This window comes from Hyperolius riggenbachi, chromosome 7 (assembly GCF_040937935.1).
Source record: "Hyperolius riggenbachi isolate aHypRig1 chromosome 7, aHypRig1.pri, whole genome shotgun sequence".
Classification (NCBI taxonomy): domain Eukaryota; kingdom Metazoa; phylum Chordata; class Amphibia; order Anura; family Hyperoliidae; genus Hyperolius; species Hyperolius riggenbachi.
In genome coordinates, this window is record NC_090652.1 from 115,911,283 (window position 1) to 115,929,367 (window position 18,085).

Sequence of the window (18,085 nt, forward strand, 5' to 3'; positions counted from 1 at the left end):
GAGGTAAGTTTTCTATTGCCTTATTATCTCCAGCATGATCTTAGTGAATTGAGACCTTTTTGTCTCCGCAATACACACAGGATGGGTTTTTCAATTGTTCATGTCCACTTTAAATGCACATTTCTAGAATACGAGCCTAGCTTAAACTGAAAACTCTGTGCTGATAACTGCAGAATTATTGCTTCTTTCATTTACTCCTATGCAGCGATGGATTAAGATTTAATGGGGCTCTAGGCAAGGCAGTAGATTTGTGGGCCCCTTGCGGTCCTTTTGGTAAACTAAAGTGAAGAGAGATCAAAGAAGGTGGCAGTTGGGCCCCTTGACCCCCACTATGCCCTAAGCACCTGCCTATGTTGCCTGGTGGATGATCCTGCTCTGCCCTTATGGGATGCTAAGAGAGCTAAATATATGCATGCGATATAATATTGCAATTTGTTATACTTGTTAATGGAAAACCCTTGTGCTTGTTGTGAAACACAGTCCTGGCATAAATGGAGAACCCTGTGAACATCCTCATTCATTTGGAGTGCTCGTTGTTGCTATTTCTGCTGCATACTGTAGCTTACCTGACTCCAGAGCCAAGTGATGGCAGTGCAGTGCTGCAACCACTGAGGCCAGTTGTATAGTGAAGCTACAGAGTACAGGCAGGCCTGCAAGCCTAAATGAAGTAATACCCAATGCACTCATATATTAAGTTGTATAGCTTTCAGGGGACCACTTTTTTAACAGGTGATTTTGTGTTCAGGCCTAAAGACTGACTGTTTTGGTTCTTTCCTTAGATGGAGAGTGCATGGATACAACAGTGCCATCTGCTGATACCATCACACTACTGGGTGAAGCCAATGCCTTCTGGTCAGCTATGGAGTTGCATTGTATTAGCATGGACACCTTTAGCAAAACCGTGCACATCCTTGGTGGTGTGAGACGCTTCAATCAGTCTCAGCTGTCTGTACTGAAGGATAAAGGAAAAGTGGTACATGTCTGATCTGCATACGTGCACAAAGCAGTGTGAACAGATGATGCAGAGATTACTGGGTTTCAGGCAATGGAAGAGTAGAAGATGGGGTGCACAGTAGTGAAAAGACAAATGAAATCATTACAGGCAGTGCTGTAACAATTTACAGCTACAAATCAAGGGGGCTCTAGAATAGCTACATTTCCATGTAACCTCCAGCCAATGTTCCGTCCATCTTGCTCCATGTACTAATCCACATGTCAGTGTATGGCAATGTACAATCAACTCCTCCCTCATACACACCTAAATACCTAAATATAGCACACGTCTTATCTGGTCACGGCGGCGCAGCGAGTCGCTCTGATCTGAGGTCTGTGTAGCGGCATGCAAGGGGCCGGGGACTGTTATAGAGAAAGTGGCTGCCGAGAAGGTAAGATGATCAGCGGCTGCAGGGAGGGACGGAGGATTACCTATCTAGCTATGCTATGTGTACTGAGGCAACTAGACTGGCTACCTATACTTGACTTGGGGGCAACTAAACTGGCTACTTATACTGGGCCTGGGGCACTATACTGCATACCTATACTTGGAGCAACTATACTGACAATCTACAGGGGGACTCTAATCTATACTGGGGCAACTACACTGACTACCTTAACTGGGGGCAACTATACCTGGCTGACCTAAAAAGGGGGCACCTACACCAGGCTACCTACCTACCTATACTGAGGGAGTATTTTTCTTTTCTTTGGTTGCACCACAGCTATAATGTGCAGTGCAAATTGTCAGGCTCCATGCGATCGTTCCAAATTGAGGGGGGGGGGGGGGGCATCCTCACAAGTTTGCCTCAGGTAGTAAAAAGTCTAGAAGCGGCACTGTCTATATGAGCACTGATTGGTGGTAATCATCAGGCTGGATTTATCCTTTTTCTGCCCCTAGGCCAAGTGTGTTGTGACTCCCCTTCCTTATGCAGCAGTGCAGCATCCTCTTCCATGTGTAACATCCATGTACAGCAGCACATTTCTCTCATGCACAGCTCCCTTGGACACTTGGACATTAGCTTCCCTTATTCATGTGTTGTGTCCCATTTTCAGCCTCCTCTTTCATATGTAGCAACCTCTTTTTTACATCCAGGGTACCCCTTGGGCTGCAGCCACCCAAGCCCCTAGCATTGCATCCATGCCCATGGCTCTATAGGTTCACTACCAATTTCACTAAAGAAAAACTATATAAATTATGCTTTTATCTAGCAGTAGCAGCCGCAGTGGCGTACCTAGGGCATTTGACACCCGGTGCTGGGTATTAAAAGACACCCCCCCCCAAAAAAAAATATGGGCGTGGCTATAAATTGAGGCGCGCAAAGCGCGCTGCGGTGGAAAATGGGCATGGCCATGACCAGATGAGGGCGGAGCTAACTAATTTAAAGTGAACCCGGGATGAGAGTGATATGGAGGCTGTACCCCCAGGAGTGGGAAGCAGGGCTAGATGGAGGGGCTGTGGAGGCAGCGGTGGGGAGGGGGGACATATCCCCCCCTCCCTCACCTGGGACCCCTCCTTCTGCCTCTCTCTTCCCCCTCCAGAATAGCGGCCCCAGTATAGCTAGTATAGTTGCCCCCAAAATACCTAGTATAGTTGCCCTTAGTGTAGGTAATATAGTTGCCCCCAGTATAGCTGCCCCCAGTATAGCTAGTACAGTTGCCCCCAGTGAAGCTAGTTGCCCCCAATGAAGTTAGTATAGTTGCCCCAGTATAGCTAGTATGGTCGCCCCAGCCAGTATAGCTAGTGTAGTTGCCCCCAGACAGTATAGCTAGTATAGTTGCCCCCAGCCAGTACAGCTAGTATAGTTGCCCCCAGCCAGTACAGCTAGTATAGTTGCCCCCAGCCAGTATAGCTAGTATAGTTGCCCCCCAGCCAGGATAGCTGCCCCCAGTATAGCTAGTATAGTTGCCCCAGCCAGTATAGCTAGTATAGTTTAGTTGCCCCCAGTATAGCTAATATAGTTGCCCCCAGTAAGTATAGTTGTCCCCAGTATGGCTAGTATAGTTGCCCCCAGTATGGCTAGTATAGTTGCCCCCAGTATGGCTAGTATAGTTGCCCCCAGTATAGCTGGTATAGTTGCCCCCAGTATGGCTAGTATAGTTGCCCCCAGTAAGCTAGTATAGTTGCCCCCAGTGTAGGTGCCCCAGGAGGGGGAAGCAGGGCTAGATGGAGGGGCTGTGGAGGTAGCGGTGGGGAGATCCAAGTGTCATGACGTTACAGGTCTCCGCCTCCAATGCCGCCCACTGTGCTTCCGCTAATCAGGAAGCACAGTGGGCGGCATTGAAGACGGAGACCTGTAACGTCATCATGATGCTGCGCTCCACGCTTGGAACGCGGAAATCAAGTAAGTAATTGTCCATATGCTCAGGGGTGAGAGCCTGGGGTGCCTGGCACCTGGGTGCAAGATTTTCTCTGGCGCCTATGGGAGTGGTTAAATTAACCGCGCCCAACCACATAACCACACCCATATCCTGCCTCATCACACCCACACCTTCCACCTCTTTACGCATGCATGCGATACTCCATTCCTACCCCTCTTCCATGGGCTTGCTCCTGGCTGGCTTTGGCTGCCTGCGAGTCTCTGGACTGATTCAGGCTGAGAGGCTCTGCGAGTGCGACACAGTCACACACTGCGTATTTATGGCTGCCTGCGGCCCCCCTACTCTCGCTCGCTATCGTCGGCTCCTCCCCCCGCCAAGCCCAAGTGTGAGGTGGGCTGCCTGTATCTTTCCCGTTGCGCCACGCAGCCTGCCAGTGTTGCCAACCTTTCACGTTATTTTTTACTGACAAATACCTAAAAATTTACGGACAAAAGATTATTTTTACTGACAAAGTTTCCCCACTAAATGCACATAAGAGACAGCGTTTCACCATTAAACGCACGTAATGACAGACAGCCTTTCACCAGTAAATGCACATAATAAGAAGCCGCTTTACACCAGTGAATGCACATAATAAGAGACCGCTTTTCACCAGTAAATGCACATAATAGGAGACCGCTTTTCACCAGTAAATACACATAAGAGACCGCTTTTCACCAGTAAATGCACATAATAAGAAACCGCTTTTCACCAGTAAATGCACATAATAAGAGACCACTTTTCACCAGTAAATGCACATAATAAGAAACCGCTTTTCACCAGTAAATGCACATAATAAGAAACCGATTTTCACCAGTAAATGCACATAATAAGAGACAGCTTTTCACCAGCAAATGCACATAATAAGAGACAGCTTTTCACCAGTAAATGCACATAATGACAAACAGCCAGTGTCCCCAGTATATGTAGCCAGCCTGGACCCCCTTTAGGTAGTGAGTGACAGGGAGCCCCTTTAGGTAGTGAGTGACAGGGAGCCCCTTTAGGTAGTGAGTGACAGGGAGCCCTTTAGGTAGTGAGTGACAGGGAGCCCTTTAGGTAGTGAGTGACAGGTGCCCCCAGGCTAGGTAGGTAGTGAGTGACAGGGACCCCCCAGTGAGTGACAGGTGCCCCCAGGCTAGCTAGGTAGTGAGTGACAGGGACCCCCAGTGAGTGACAGGTGCCCCCAGGCTAGGTAGTGAGTGACAGGGACCCCCAGTGAGTGACAGGTGCCCCCAGGCTAGGTAGGTAGTGAGTGACAGGGACCCCCCAGTGAGAGACAGGTGCCCCCAGGCTAGCTAGGTAGTGAGTGACAGGGACCCCCAGTGAGTGACAGGAGCCCCCAGGCTAGGTAGGTAGTGGGTGACAGGGACCCCCAGTAAGTGACAGGTGCCCCCAGGCTAGGTAGGTAGTGAGTGACAGGGACCCCCAGTGAGTGACAGGTGCCCCCAGGCTAGGTAAGTAGTGAGTGACAGGGACCCCCAGTGAGTTACAGGTGCCCCCAGGCTAGGTAGGTAGTGAGTGACAGGTGCCCCCAGTGAGTGACAGGTGCCCCCAGGCTAGGTAGGTAGTGAGTGACAGGGACCCCAGTAAGTGACAGGTGCCCCCAGGCTAGGTAGGTAGTGAGTGACAGGGACCCCCAGTGAGTGACAGGTGCCCCCAGGCTAGGTAGGTAGTGAGTGACAGGGACCCCCAGTGAGTGAAAGGTGCCCCCAGGCTAGGTAGGTAGTGAGTGACAGGGACCCCCAGTGAGTGACAGGTGCCCCCAGGCTAGGTAGGTAGTGAGTGACAGGTGCCCCCAGTGAGTGACAGGTGCCCCCAGGCTAGGTAGGTAGTGACAGGGACCCCCAGTAAGTGACAGGTGCCCCCAGGCTAGGTAGGTAGTGAGTGACAGGGACCCCCAGTGAGTGACAGGTGCCCCCAGGCTAGGTAGGTAGTGAGTGACAGGGACCCCCAGTGAGTGAAAGGTGCCCCCAGGCTAGGTAGGTAGTGAGTGACAGGGACCCCCAGTGAGTGACAGGTGCCCCCAGGCTAGGTAGGTAGTGAGTGACAGGTGCCCCCAGTGAGTGACAGGTGCCCCCAGGCTAGGTAGGTAGTGAGTGACAGGGACCCCCAGTAAGTGACAGGTGCCCCCAGGCTAGGTAGGTAGTGAGTGACAGGGACCCCCAGTGAGTGACAGGTGCCCCCAGGCTAGGTAGGTAGTGAGTGACAGGGACCCCCAGTGAGTGACAGGTGCCCCCAGGCTAGGTAAGTAGTGAGTGACAGGGACCCCCAGTGAGTGACAGGTGCCCCCAGGCTAGGTAGATAGTGAGTGACAGGGACCCCCAGTGAGTGACAGGTGCCCCCAGGCTAGGTAGGTAGTGGGTGACAGGGACCCCCAGTAAGTGACAGGTGCCCCCAGGCTAGGTAGGTAGTGAGTGACAGGGACCCCCAGTGAGTGACAGGTGCCCCCAGGCTAGGTAGGTAGTGAGTGACAGGGACCCCCAGTGAGTGACAGGTGCCCCCAGGCTAGGTAAGTAGTGAGTGACAGGGACCCCCAGTGAGTGACAGGTGCCCCCAGGCTAGGTAGGTAGTGAGTGACAGGTGCCCCCAGTGAGTGACAGGTGCCCACAGGCTAGGTAGGTAGTGAGTGACAGGGACCCCCAGTGAGTGACAGGTGCCCCCAGGCTAGGTAGGTAGTGAGTGACAGGGACCCCCAGTGAGTGACAGGTGCCCCCAGGCTAGGTAGGTAGTGAGTGACAGGGACCCCCAGTGAGTGACAGGTGCCCCCAGGCTAGGTAGGTAGTGAGTGACAGGGACCCCCAGTGAGTGACAGGTGCCCCCAGGCTAGGTAGGTAGTGAGTGACAGGGACCCCCAGTGAGTGACAGGTGCCCCCAGGCTAGGTAGGTAGTGAGTGACAGGTGCCCCCAGTGAGTGACAGGTGCCCCCAGGCTAGGTAGGTTGTGAGTGACAGGGACCCCCAGTAAGTGACAGGTGCCCCCAGGCTAGGTAGGTAGTGAGTGACAGGGACCCCCAGTGAGTGACAGGTGCCCCCAGGCTAGCTAGTGAGTGACAGGGACCCCAGTGAGTGACAGGTGCCCCCAGGCTAGGTAGGTAGTGAGTGACAGGGACCCCCAGTGAGTGACAGGTGCCCCCAGGCTAGGTAGGTAGTGGGTGACAGGGACCCCCAGTAAGTGAAAGGTGCCCCCAGGCTAGGTAGGTAGTGAGTGACAGGGACCCCCAGTGAGTGACAGGTGCCCCCAGGCTAGGTAGGTAGTGGGTGACAGGGACCCCCAGTAAGTGACAGGTGCCCCCAGGCTAGGTAGTTAGTGAGTGACAGGGACCCCCAGTGAGTGACAGGTGCCCCCAGGCTAGGTAGGTAGTGAGTGACAGGTGCCCCCAGTGAGTGACAGGTGCCCCCAGGCTAGGTAGGTAGTGGGTGACAGGGACCCCCAGTGAGTGACAGGTGCCCCCAGGCTAGGTAGGTAGTGAGTGACAGGGACCCCTCACCTCCCAGCAGCAGCAGACCTCTCTATCAGTTGGCGACCCGACCTTAGAGCGGGCGGCGGGCGCACCGCTATGCGGAAGTGATGTCACTTCCGCATGAGCGGTGTCCGCTAGGTCCTAGCGCCGGCGCCCGTCTATCTGGCCGCCCGCTGATGAGGTCTGATGCTGCAGGCGGCCAGGGGGAGAAAGCGGCGACCGAGGGGGAGGCAGAGGGCACCGGTGAAGACCAGACTGGGGGCAAGCACAGCCCGGCACCTGGGTGCAATGCACCCACACCACAGCACTCGCCCAGGCGCGGCCCTGCCTCCGGCCGCCCCGCACTTATCGCCGCTATCCTGGAGGGGATGAGAGAGGCAGAAGGAGGGGTCCCAGGTGAGGGAGGGGGGGATATTTCCCCCCTCCCCACCGCTGCCTCCACAGCCTCTCCTTCTAGCCCTGCTTCCCCCTCCGATTGTGCTGCTGTGGGGGGTCGTGGCGACACCCCCCTGGGTGTCTGACACCCGGTGCGCCCCGCCCCCCTGCGCTCTATTGTAGGGACGCCACTGAGCAGCCGATGTGTGATTTATTCATATCTCAGATAATCTGGTTTTACCCACACAGCTCTGGGGTCCACTGTCACAATGGAAGAGATACCATATCACAGCATTGGGATGCATTTCCACTGCTCTGAACACCAGTGAAATAAACCAGCTGGATTTAAGCTCTATAGACATGGTTTCTGCACTGACTCAGCAAACTGAATGGACTCCAGCTCAGGTAAGCCATGCTCATATTATTGTGAACTGCATCAGGTAGTTGCCATGTTGTATAGCACAAAGATGTGTGCCTGTATGCACCCTTCAGACACTTTGCAGGGCACCTAGAAACACGGGTTATCCAACTGGGGAAAGCACAATTGCTCCTACATGTGCATAAATAACTGTTCCCCATTGGGATATAAAATTCCACCCCTAGAGACATTTCTAAGCACAAGCTCATACAGACACCCCTCAGCTACAGGCTGCACACTGTACACATGTCGGGAAAACGTCACTGCATCTTTTAGTCCAAATGCAGAGAGTTCCTGACTTGTGAACAGCTGCCAATACAACCTCCAACCCGCTACAATGTTGGGGACTTCCTGTACTGTGCCCATGCAGAGGAGGACACAGGGGGACACAAAGGGGCATGGAGGAGGTCACAAAGGGGCATAGAGGAGGACACAAGGGGACACAAAAGGGCAAAGAGGAAGACACAAGAACAGAGGCGGACACATGGAGGGCACAGGAGGACTCAAGTGGGACAGAGGAGGATACAGGGAGACACAAGAGGTACCAGGGGGCATGTGGTACAAAGGGGGCATAATCCACAAGATGCCCCTTCACCATGGATGCACCAGGTTTAGTATTGAGTTTTTCCCCCTCCTGGTTTTTGTCCTCTAAACCTAGTGTGCATCTTATGTTCAGGAGAATCTTATAGTCCGAAAAATACGGTAACTATAAAAATATGTAATAACAAAAACAGTACAGGGGAATCTTTGTTTGCAAGCATAATTCATCCTGGAAACATGCTTGTAATCCAAAGCACGCTTATATCAAAGCAAATTACCCTATAAGGATTAATGGAAATTCAGGTGAGTCGTTCCACAATCTAAATTTGGTTATAGAAAAATATTTAGTGCAAAGTACTGTACTGTATAAAATAAAAATAGAAACAAGACTTTTGATATAACTAACAGAGTCTTGGCTATCTGGTGGCTCACCCCAACTTTTAGTTTTGACTTTAAAAAGTGTGGCTTTAAAAAGGAACTTATCCAATGACCGTTGCTTTTTACTACTTTTGAGGATTTTATGAAAATGTGAGTTTGTACAGTCCTTACACTGAGATAAAGTACAATTAAGTACAATCCTGCAGCGTCCCATGCATACATTTTTTTTCTTGTATATAAAGTCAAAATTTCATAAAAATGTTTGCTTGGGTTGCAAAGCACCTTAAACCGAGTTACTCTCAATCCAAGGTTTTACTGTACTGTACATTTTGTACATGAAGACAACTTTGTTTGTCAGTATGAAATGTTGTAACTCATGCTTGCAAGTAGGGGACTGTCTGAACAAGAAACTAGTCTGATTGATGGCATGATATGCTGTATATATTTACAGGCAAACTCCATCTTGCATGGCTACCTGAATGATTCTGGAAAATCTTTGAAAGACTTGAAAAGTTTTGAACTGACTGGACTCGGAAGCAGCTTGTGTGCAGCTGATCCTGAGAAGATCAAGCACATGAAGTTAATAGAATTTCGGTATCTACTCTTGAAATATTAAACAGTAATTTGGACTTATTTAGTCATTACAATCTTTTACATTTTTTATAAGATTTTGCTTTAGGACAAATCCATGAGCCATACCTCTCACCCCCATATGAAATGATGACTCAAGATATAGGTTCACACCGGCTTCTGCTCAGTGTCTCATTCGAACATGGTTGTTGTTTTTTTATGAACACCAGTGTTAACTGCTTTAAAGGACCCTGAGCAGCTCTTAAAAATGAAAATCTGCATGTTGCCAGTATAGTTGCCACAGTATAGGTAGCTAGTACAGTTGCCCCCAGTATAGGTAGCCAATATTGTTGCCCCCAGTATAGGTAGCTAGTATAGTTGCCCCCAGTATAGGCAGCTGCCCCAGTATAGGTAGTGTAGTTGCCCTCAGTATAGGTAGTATAGTTGTCTCAGTATAGGTAGCCAGTATAGTTGCCCCCAGTATAGGCAGCTGCCCCAGTATAGGTAGTATAGTTGTCTCAGTATAGGTAGCTAGTATAGTTGTCCCCAGTATAGGTAGGCAATATTGTTGACCACAGTATAGTTAGCTAGTATAGTTGCCCCCAGTATAAGTAGTATGGTTGCCCTCAGTATAGGTAGTATAGTTGCCCCAGTATAGGTAGCTAGTATAGTTGACCCCAGTATAGGTAGTATAGTTGCCCCAGTATAGGTAGCTAGTATAGTTGACCCAGTATAGGTAGCTAGTATAGTTGCCCCCAGTATAGATAGTATAGTCGTCCCAGTATAGGTAGTATAGTTGTCTCAGTATAGGTAGCCTGGATGGGGAGCAGGGGGCACAGCGCAGGGGGGTTACACCCCCCCCCCCTCCCTCACCTGGGCCACCCCCCCTGTCTGCACTCCCCCTCCAGATGTTACAGCGCCAGTGTGTCATTGGCAGCGGCGGGAAATGATTAACTCCCTTCTCCCTTCTGCGTTATGGGCGTCCGTGCGCAGGGTGCGTCCCACAGGTCTCCTCCTTCTTCAATTGAAATTAAAAGGTGGAAGGTTAGTGTTTTAGTGTTAGAATAAAGTACAGAGAGGAAATAAGAAGAGAGATTTCCGAAAAAGCAACCAACAGTTTCCGGCATCAAGAAACAGGCAACTATAACAAATGTACGCAACAAAGGATGCAGTTTTTACAGGAGACTGCAGGCTCATGGGGGGGGGGGGGGGGGGGATGGGGGAAGCAGGGCAACTTCAGTTTTCTCAACATTATATAGCTTACACCCCTTTGTCAATGACTGCCCCAGCCAAGTTCCCTAAGTTGTGGGTAACGTGATCTTAAGCACCCCTCGACACATTTATTTATGTTAGAAATACAACTTAAAGGGAGCCTGAAGCTTAATTTAAAAAAAGAAAAGAAAAGAAAGATACTTCCCTAAAGAGGGGGAAGGCTCTGAGCCTTACAGAGCCTTTCGGATGCTCTCCTCGTCCCATTAGCAATTTCTGGGTCGGGGACTGCTCTCTTCCGCTTTGGGTGGGCTTCAGAAGTCTTCGGAAGCTCCTTTGGGAGCTCTCTCGTGCATGCGCAGTACAGATTCGCCCATCTTCAGGAGCACTCGGGCTCCCAAAGACATCCGAAACCTCCCAGAGTATGAGATTTAAAGAGAAACTCCAACCAAGAATTGAACTTTATCCCAATCAGTAGCTGATACCCCCTTTTACATGAGAAATCTATTCCTTTTCACAAACCGACCATCAGGGGGCGCAGTATGACTGATATTATGGTGAAACCCCTCCCACAAGAAACTCTGAGTACATACTCCTGGCAGTTTCCTGTCTATTAACCTTGCTGCATTGTGGGAAATAGCTGTTTACAGCTGTTTACAACTGCCAAAAAAGCATGCAGCAGCTACATCACCTGCCAACAGTAAAAATGTCACTATGTAATAAATGTCAGAATGTAAATCAGGGATTTAAAATATTTTACAATGGGCAAATACTGACTAAATCATTTATACATAATTATTGTAAAAATGAAGCACTTTTTTTATTAAATTATTTTCACTGGAGTTCCTCTTTAAATGGAGGAGCCTGCGGGGAATGAGAAGATGAAGAGAGGAACGGGAAGGCTCTATAGCAGGGGAGTAACTAGAAATCCCTGGGCCCCCCTGCAAAACTTTGGATGGGGCCCCATCACTACAGTACACAGCAATTGGTTAGGGGTAGAAAGGCTGGAGGTAGAACAGGCTGTACACAAGACCCTGCTGAACACTGAATAGGGACTGTCTACAAATCTTTGTCTGCAAAACTTTGTATGATTCCTTATCAGTGGCTGAGCAGGGGCAGTCATTAGAACAATTGTGCAGAGAGCAGAAAGTTTTTTTCTCTCCTTGCCCTTGGTTGTCATTCTCTCAAGATGGGCTCCCTGTGGCTTCTGGGCTCCCCTGCAGCTATATCTATTGGGTCTATTGTTACGCCCCTGCTCTATAGTACCCAGAGAGCCTTCCCTCTCCTTAGGTAAGTATCTGTTTCTTTTTTTATTTTTATTACGCTTTAATTGTGTATAAATGCTTTAAAAAAATGCTTGATGCTTTTACATAACTATAATAATTATAAAGGTTTATTTTTATATGGTTTATTTTTTTAATTAAGCAAAAAAAACAAAACAACAACTTACAATTATGGATTGACTATGATGATCAATTTAAGTACCCCATGTAAATTCCGAAAGTACTCCCAGGAGTACGTTTACCATGTGTTGAGAACCTAGGTTCTAGAGCAGTGGTTCTCAACATTTTATTGGTATGTGCCCATTTTAAAACCCTGTACTCACCAAGTTCCCCCTAGCATAGTAAACATTATCACAAGTACCTCTTGACAAATATATATTTAATCATAGTACATGATAATTGGTTCTAAATAATTTCCAAGCATTTACAGGTCTATTGGTTTTAATTAGCTAAAATAGTAATTCGGTGTTTAAGTAAGATTTATAATTTTCTTAAACCCCAAATTTGTTAATTTTTTTTAATTAAAAGTGATTTTTTAATGTTAGCTAGCACTAGGCTAGCTAACTGTGGCCCCCAAGTCCCCCGGCACCAGTCTGACCCCCCCCCCCCCCCCCCCGATCACCGCCGGCAACCCTCACCCATCCGCGATCCCGCGAGAGCCGCGGCTTCTCAATTGGCTTCACTCATCTCTATGACGACGATCGGACATGACGTCATGACGTTATCGACGTCATATTGTCATGCGCAGTTTCGATCCTCAAGCCGGGTGTTGATTGGGAGGCTGCGCCATCACGGGATCCCTGGAGGGTACGTATACCGGCGGCAATCGGGGGCGATCGGAGGGGACCGGAAGAACTTGGGCCACATGGTTAGCTAGTAGTGTTGGGCGAACAGTGTTCGCCACTGTTCGTGTTCGCCCGGATTTCGGGCTGTTCGAGTTCGATTCGGGCTTCGCCGGACACCTCGTGGTGTTCGGCCATGTGTTCGACCATGCGGTCGAACGTATGTTCGGCCTGACAGCGGATGGCCGAACGTTCCCCGAACGTTTGGTTCGCGCTGTGATTGGCCGAGCGGGTCACGTGGTTCGGGCACGAACACGCGGCTCGCGATGCGATTGGCCGAGCGGGTCACGTGGTTCGGGTAAATAAATACCCGAACCGCGTCATTTCTCCGCCGCTTGCGTTTGGGTTTAGCTTTGGGTAGGCAGGCAGGTTAGACTCTCTCTCACCAGCTAGGCTAGCCAGGGCCCCCCAGCCTCCTATACTATATTTGCCACTGCACTGTAGTGCCAGTCAGCTCAGCGTGCGTTTACTGCTGGGATCAGTAGTACTTCCGTCCATCACCAGTATATAGCATAGTATATAGCATTGTCTTCTATTGCCACTGTACTGCCGGTCAGCGTGTACTGCTGGGATCAGTAGTACATCCGTCCATCACCAGTGTATAATATAGTATATAGCACTGTCTTCTATTGCCACTGTACTGCTGGGATCAGTAGTTCTTCCGTCCATCACCAGTGTATAACATAGTATATAGCATTGTCTTCTATTGCCACTGTACTGCCAGTCAGCTAGCTTGTACTGCTGGGATCAGTAGTACTTCCGTCCATCACCAGTGTATAATATAGTATATAGCATTGTCTTCTATTGCCACTGTACTGCTGGAATCAGTAGTACTTCCGTCCATCACCAGTGTATAACATAGTATATAGCACTGTCTTCTATTGCCACTGTACTGCTGGGATCAGTAGTACTTCCGTCCATCACCAGTGTATAACATAGTATATAGCATTGTCTTCTATTGCCACTGTACTGCCAGTCAGCTTGTACTGCTGGGATCAGTAGTACTTCCGTCCATCACCAGTGTATAACATACTATATAGCATTGTCTTCTATTGCCACTGTACTGCTGGGATCAGTAGTACTTCCGTCCATCACCAGTGTATAATATAGTATATAGCACTGTCTTCTATTGCCACTATACTGCTGGGATCAGTAGTACTTCCGTCCATCACCAGTGTATAACATAGTATATAGCACTGTCTTCTCTTGCCACTGTACTGCTGGAATCAGTAGTACTTCCGTCCATCACCAGTGTATAACATAGTATATAGCATTGTCTTCTATTGCCACTGTACTGCCAGTCAGCTTGTACTGCTGGGATCAGTAGTACTTCCGTCCATCACCAGTGTATAACATACTATATAGCATTGTCTTCTATTGCCACTGTACTGCTGGGATCAGTAGTACTTCCGTCCATCACCAGTGTATAATATAGTATATAGCACTGTCTTCTATTGCCACTGTACTGCTGGGATCAGTAGTACTTCCGTCCATCACCAGTGTATAACATAGTATATAGCACTGTCTTCTATTGCCACTGTACTGCTGGAATCAGTAGTACTTCCGTCCATCACCAGTGTATAACATAGTATATAGCATTGTCTTCTATTGCCACTGTACTGCCAGTCAGCTTGTACTGCTGGGATCAGTAGTACTTCCGTCCATCACCAGTGTATAACATAGTATATAGCATTGTCTTCTATTGCCACTGTACTGCCAGTCAGCTTGTACTGCTGGGATCAGTAGTACTTCCGTCCATCACTAGTGTATAACATAGTATATAGCATTGTCTTCTATTGCCACTGTACTGCTGGGATCAGTAGTACTTCCGTCCATCACCAGTTTATAACATACTATATAGCATTGTCTATTGCCACTGTACTGCCAGTCAGTGTGCGTGTACTGCTGGGATCAGTAGTACAACCATAATGAAGAAATCCAGTGAAAGAGGGAGGGGCAAGGGAAGAGGTGTTTCCCCTGACGGTTCACGTAGAGGCCGCAGTGGAGCACCTAAGGAAACCCACTCAATACCACCCATGTGTGCCAGACAAACAACCCTCACTTATCCACAAGAGCAGGAACGGATAATGAATTGGATGACCTCTCAAGCGTCCAGAAGCGGGTTAAGCAGCAGCAGCACCAGCACATCCTTGTTGTCACGCACGAGGTCCTCTGCCAGTTACAAGGAGCCAGTGGGCACAACGGTGACACAACCAGCAGCTACACCATGCACACAATGGCCAAATAACCAGTCCGAACAACTATTTCCGGACACAATGGCCTCTTCAGGGGAGCTATTCCCACTCCTACCCCCACAAACAATGGAACAGCCAGAAATGTTGTGCCCGGATTCACAACCATTGTGCGAGGTAAATGCACCACGCAGTGAAATGCAAGGCGAGGACGAAGACACCCAAATCCCTGAGCAATGTGCGCAGGAATTGGAATTGCAGGAGGTCCACCAAGAACATCTTGAAGACATGGGAGTGAGGTGCGCAGAGGGTGTTCTGGGGAGCTCTAGTCCACTGCACACACACACACAGTCACAGATGAGGAGATGGAAGAGGAGGTTTTGGACGATGTGGACACAGACCCGGATTATCGAGTACAACCTCGCTGTCGGGATAGCAGCAGTACAGATGAGTCTGCTGCAGAACCCACTGCTGCAAGAGTTCGCCGTGTGCCACAAAGTAGGCGGGGGCGGGGTATTTCGGACACAACAGGCATAGCCGTAGAAGTGAGACGCCAAAGAGGCACGAAAGAAACTCGCCAGCAAAGCAGGAGCTCAAAAGTATGGGCTTTCTTCGACGACTGTAGGGAGGATGTTACCATGGTGATTTGCAAGGTGTGCAGGACCCGACTGAGCAGGGGGAAAAATATCAACAACCTCTCCACCACCAGCATGCGCCGCCACATGGTAGCCAAACATAGCACTCTGTGGTCAAACACGCAAGGCCAGGGTAGCGGCTCGCTTCCAGCCCCCAGCAACACTGCCTCCGTTGTCACCAGACCCTCCTCAGCAGCAGCCCAGCCATTACGTGGTACACAAACGTCCGTAGTAGACGACGATGTCAGTTTCCGCAACAGTCCTATTGACGTTTCCCAGTCTTCAACGACCATGACAACAACCACCAACTGTCCTTCGGTGTGCGATCCTACGGTTCAGTTGTCTGTCCTGGAGATGTTAGAGCGCAAGAGAAAATAGCCAGCAAATGACCCCCGGGCCGTGGCACTAACAGCCAGCATAGCCAAATTTGTGGCCTGCGAAATGCTGCCATATCGCGTGGTGGAGACAAACAGCTTCAAGCGCATGATGGCGCTGGCCATCCCACGTTACGTGGTTCCCAGCCCGATACTATTTTGCGCGGTCTACAGTGCCAGCGTTGCATGAGCACGTGGTTAGCAAAATAACCAGAAGCTTGAAAAATGCCGTTGCCTGCAAGGTTCACCTCACCACAGACACCTGGACGAGTGCCTTTGGCCAGGGTCGATACATCTCCATGACGGCGCACTAGGTGAACCTTGTGGAGCCTGGCAGCGACTCCTCACCGGCTACGGCGCGGGTGTTGCCCACGCCGCAAACTGCTGGACCGGCGTCCCTCAGAGATAACAGCAGCACCTACCTCGACTCTGACTCCTTCTCCTCCAACGCCTCTCAAAGCGGTACCTCATCCGGCATCGGTAACCCAGCAATAGGGTCGTGGAAGCAGTGCAGAACAGCTGTTGCCATGCGTCAGCAAGCCTTACTGAAGCTGATCTGCCTTGGAGATAAGCAGCACACAGGTGAAGAAATTTGGAAGGGAATCAAGGAACAGACCGATTTGTGGCTGGCACCGCTGGACCTGAAACCAGGCATGGTTGTGTGTGACAATGGGAGCAATCTCATTCGCGCTTTAAAGTTGGCTAAGCTGAGACACATCCCTTGCCTGGCACACGTTATGAACCTAGTTGTTCAGCGGTTCCTGAGGACATACCCAGGCGTGGCAGATCTTCTGCTGAAGGTGCGACGAGTGGCCAAATATTTCCGAAAGTCCAGTACCGCTTCGGAGGGACTCACCAAGATGCAGGAGCGGTTCAACCTACCGAACCATCGCTTGGTGTGTGACGTACCCACGCGCTGGAATTCGACGCTGCACATGCTAGCACGCTTTTGCGAGCAGAAGAGTGCAGTGGTCCAGTACATGACGGCGCAGTACCGAGGCACATCCGGACAGCTACCAAGCTTCTGTGGATCTGATTGGGCCACCATGTTGGACCTCTGCCAAGTCCTCCAAAATTTTGAGCAATCCACGTTGCTTGTGAGCGGTGACCACTCTTCACTCAGCATTACGATACCACTGCTGTGTTTGCTGAAAAAATCAATGCTGCAGATCAAGGAAGCTGCAGTCAGGATGATGCAAGTGGGGGAATCTCAAGAGGACAACGATCAGCGTGATGATGATACCAACATCAGGCAATCTGCCTCAGGAAACGCTGGTCCTCCCGGCAGCTATGCTGAAGAAGAGGACGAGGAACAGCTGGAGTTGGAGCAGGACTTGGACGCCCCCACTGCCGAGGGACAGAGCGGTGCACGTTGGACTTCCATGATTCAGCGGGAATGGACAGCAGAAGAAGACGAGGAAGAAGGTGGGCGACGGCGTGATGCTGGTGATGATGATGAGGGTGCGTCAAGCTCAGAAGAACATGATGAGGATTCTGTTAGGACTGTGGCAGACATGGCTCAATTCATGCTAGACTGCATCGAACGCGACCCGCGCGTTGTTCGAATTCTGGACGACGTGGATTACTGGGTTTATACCCTTCTGGATCCACGGTACAAAGACAATGTTCCCAAACTCATTGGAGAAACTTTCAGACAGGTCAAAATGGAAGAATACCAGCAGGCCCTTGTGGAGACATTAGAGAGGAGATTGACATCCTCCTCCTCTAGCCAGTTCCACGCCGACAGACTGACTTCCGCAAACCCAGGACGAGGAGGGGAACAAAGAACGCAAGCTGCAGCTAGTGCCCACAAGGGAATGGTATCGGCAGTGTCCTTGGAGTGGCAAAATTTTATGACACCCATGCAGCAGCCCACAGAACAGCAATCGCCCAGTTCCACCTACAACACCGCTCGCCTGCAGAAGATGGTCAAGGACTACATGTCAGATGGCGTAGCCGTGTTGAACAATCCATCTGCACCCTTCAACTATTGGGTCTCTAAGCTACACACCTGGCACGAACTGGCAATGTACGCAATAGAGGTGCTGGCTTGCCCGGCAGCCAGCGTTATGTCGGAACGCTGTTTCAGTGCTGCCGGAGGCATCGTCACAGATCGGCGTATCCGCCTCTCCACAGAAAATGCAGACCGTCTGACTCAAATTAAAATGAATCAATCCTGGATTGGAAACAACTACGCAACACTCCCGGTCCCCAACCAAGTAACATGAACAGTGAACATCTGTGATGGGTTAGCGTTTCCGGTCCCTGTTTATTGAACCTCTCATCTGTATTACATTTATGACTGCATGGCGGCAAAATGCATTGCTATCCTCACGCTTCTTGTCCTCATGCAAGGCCTGGGTTGTTGTGTCTCAAAGCGTGGCCTTCTCCTCCTGCGCCTCCTCCTGTTCCATCACGTGTGCTGCTGCTGGGTTAGCGTTGCCGGTCCCTTTTC

The 18,085-nt window shown here is 50.1% G+C and overlaps 1 protein-coding gene across 1 annotated transcript in view; it reads left to right on the forward strand.

Annotated features, from left to right (window-relative positions):
- Positions 1–18,085, forward strand: part of OTOA (otoancorin) — a 253,400-nt gene that overhangs the window by 219,133 nt on the left and 16,182 nt on the right. The window contains exons 18-20 of the mRNA XM_068247315.1: positions 786–973; positions 7,439–7,594; positions 8,977–9,119. Coding sequence (XP_068103416.1) covers positions 786–973; positions 7,439–7,594; positions 8,977–9,119 — 487 coding nt within the window. The remainder of the gene's footprint in view (positions 1–785; positions 974–7,438; positions 7,595–8,976; positions 9,120–18,085) is intronic.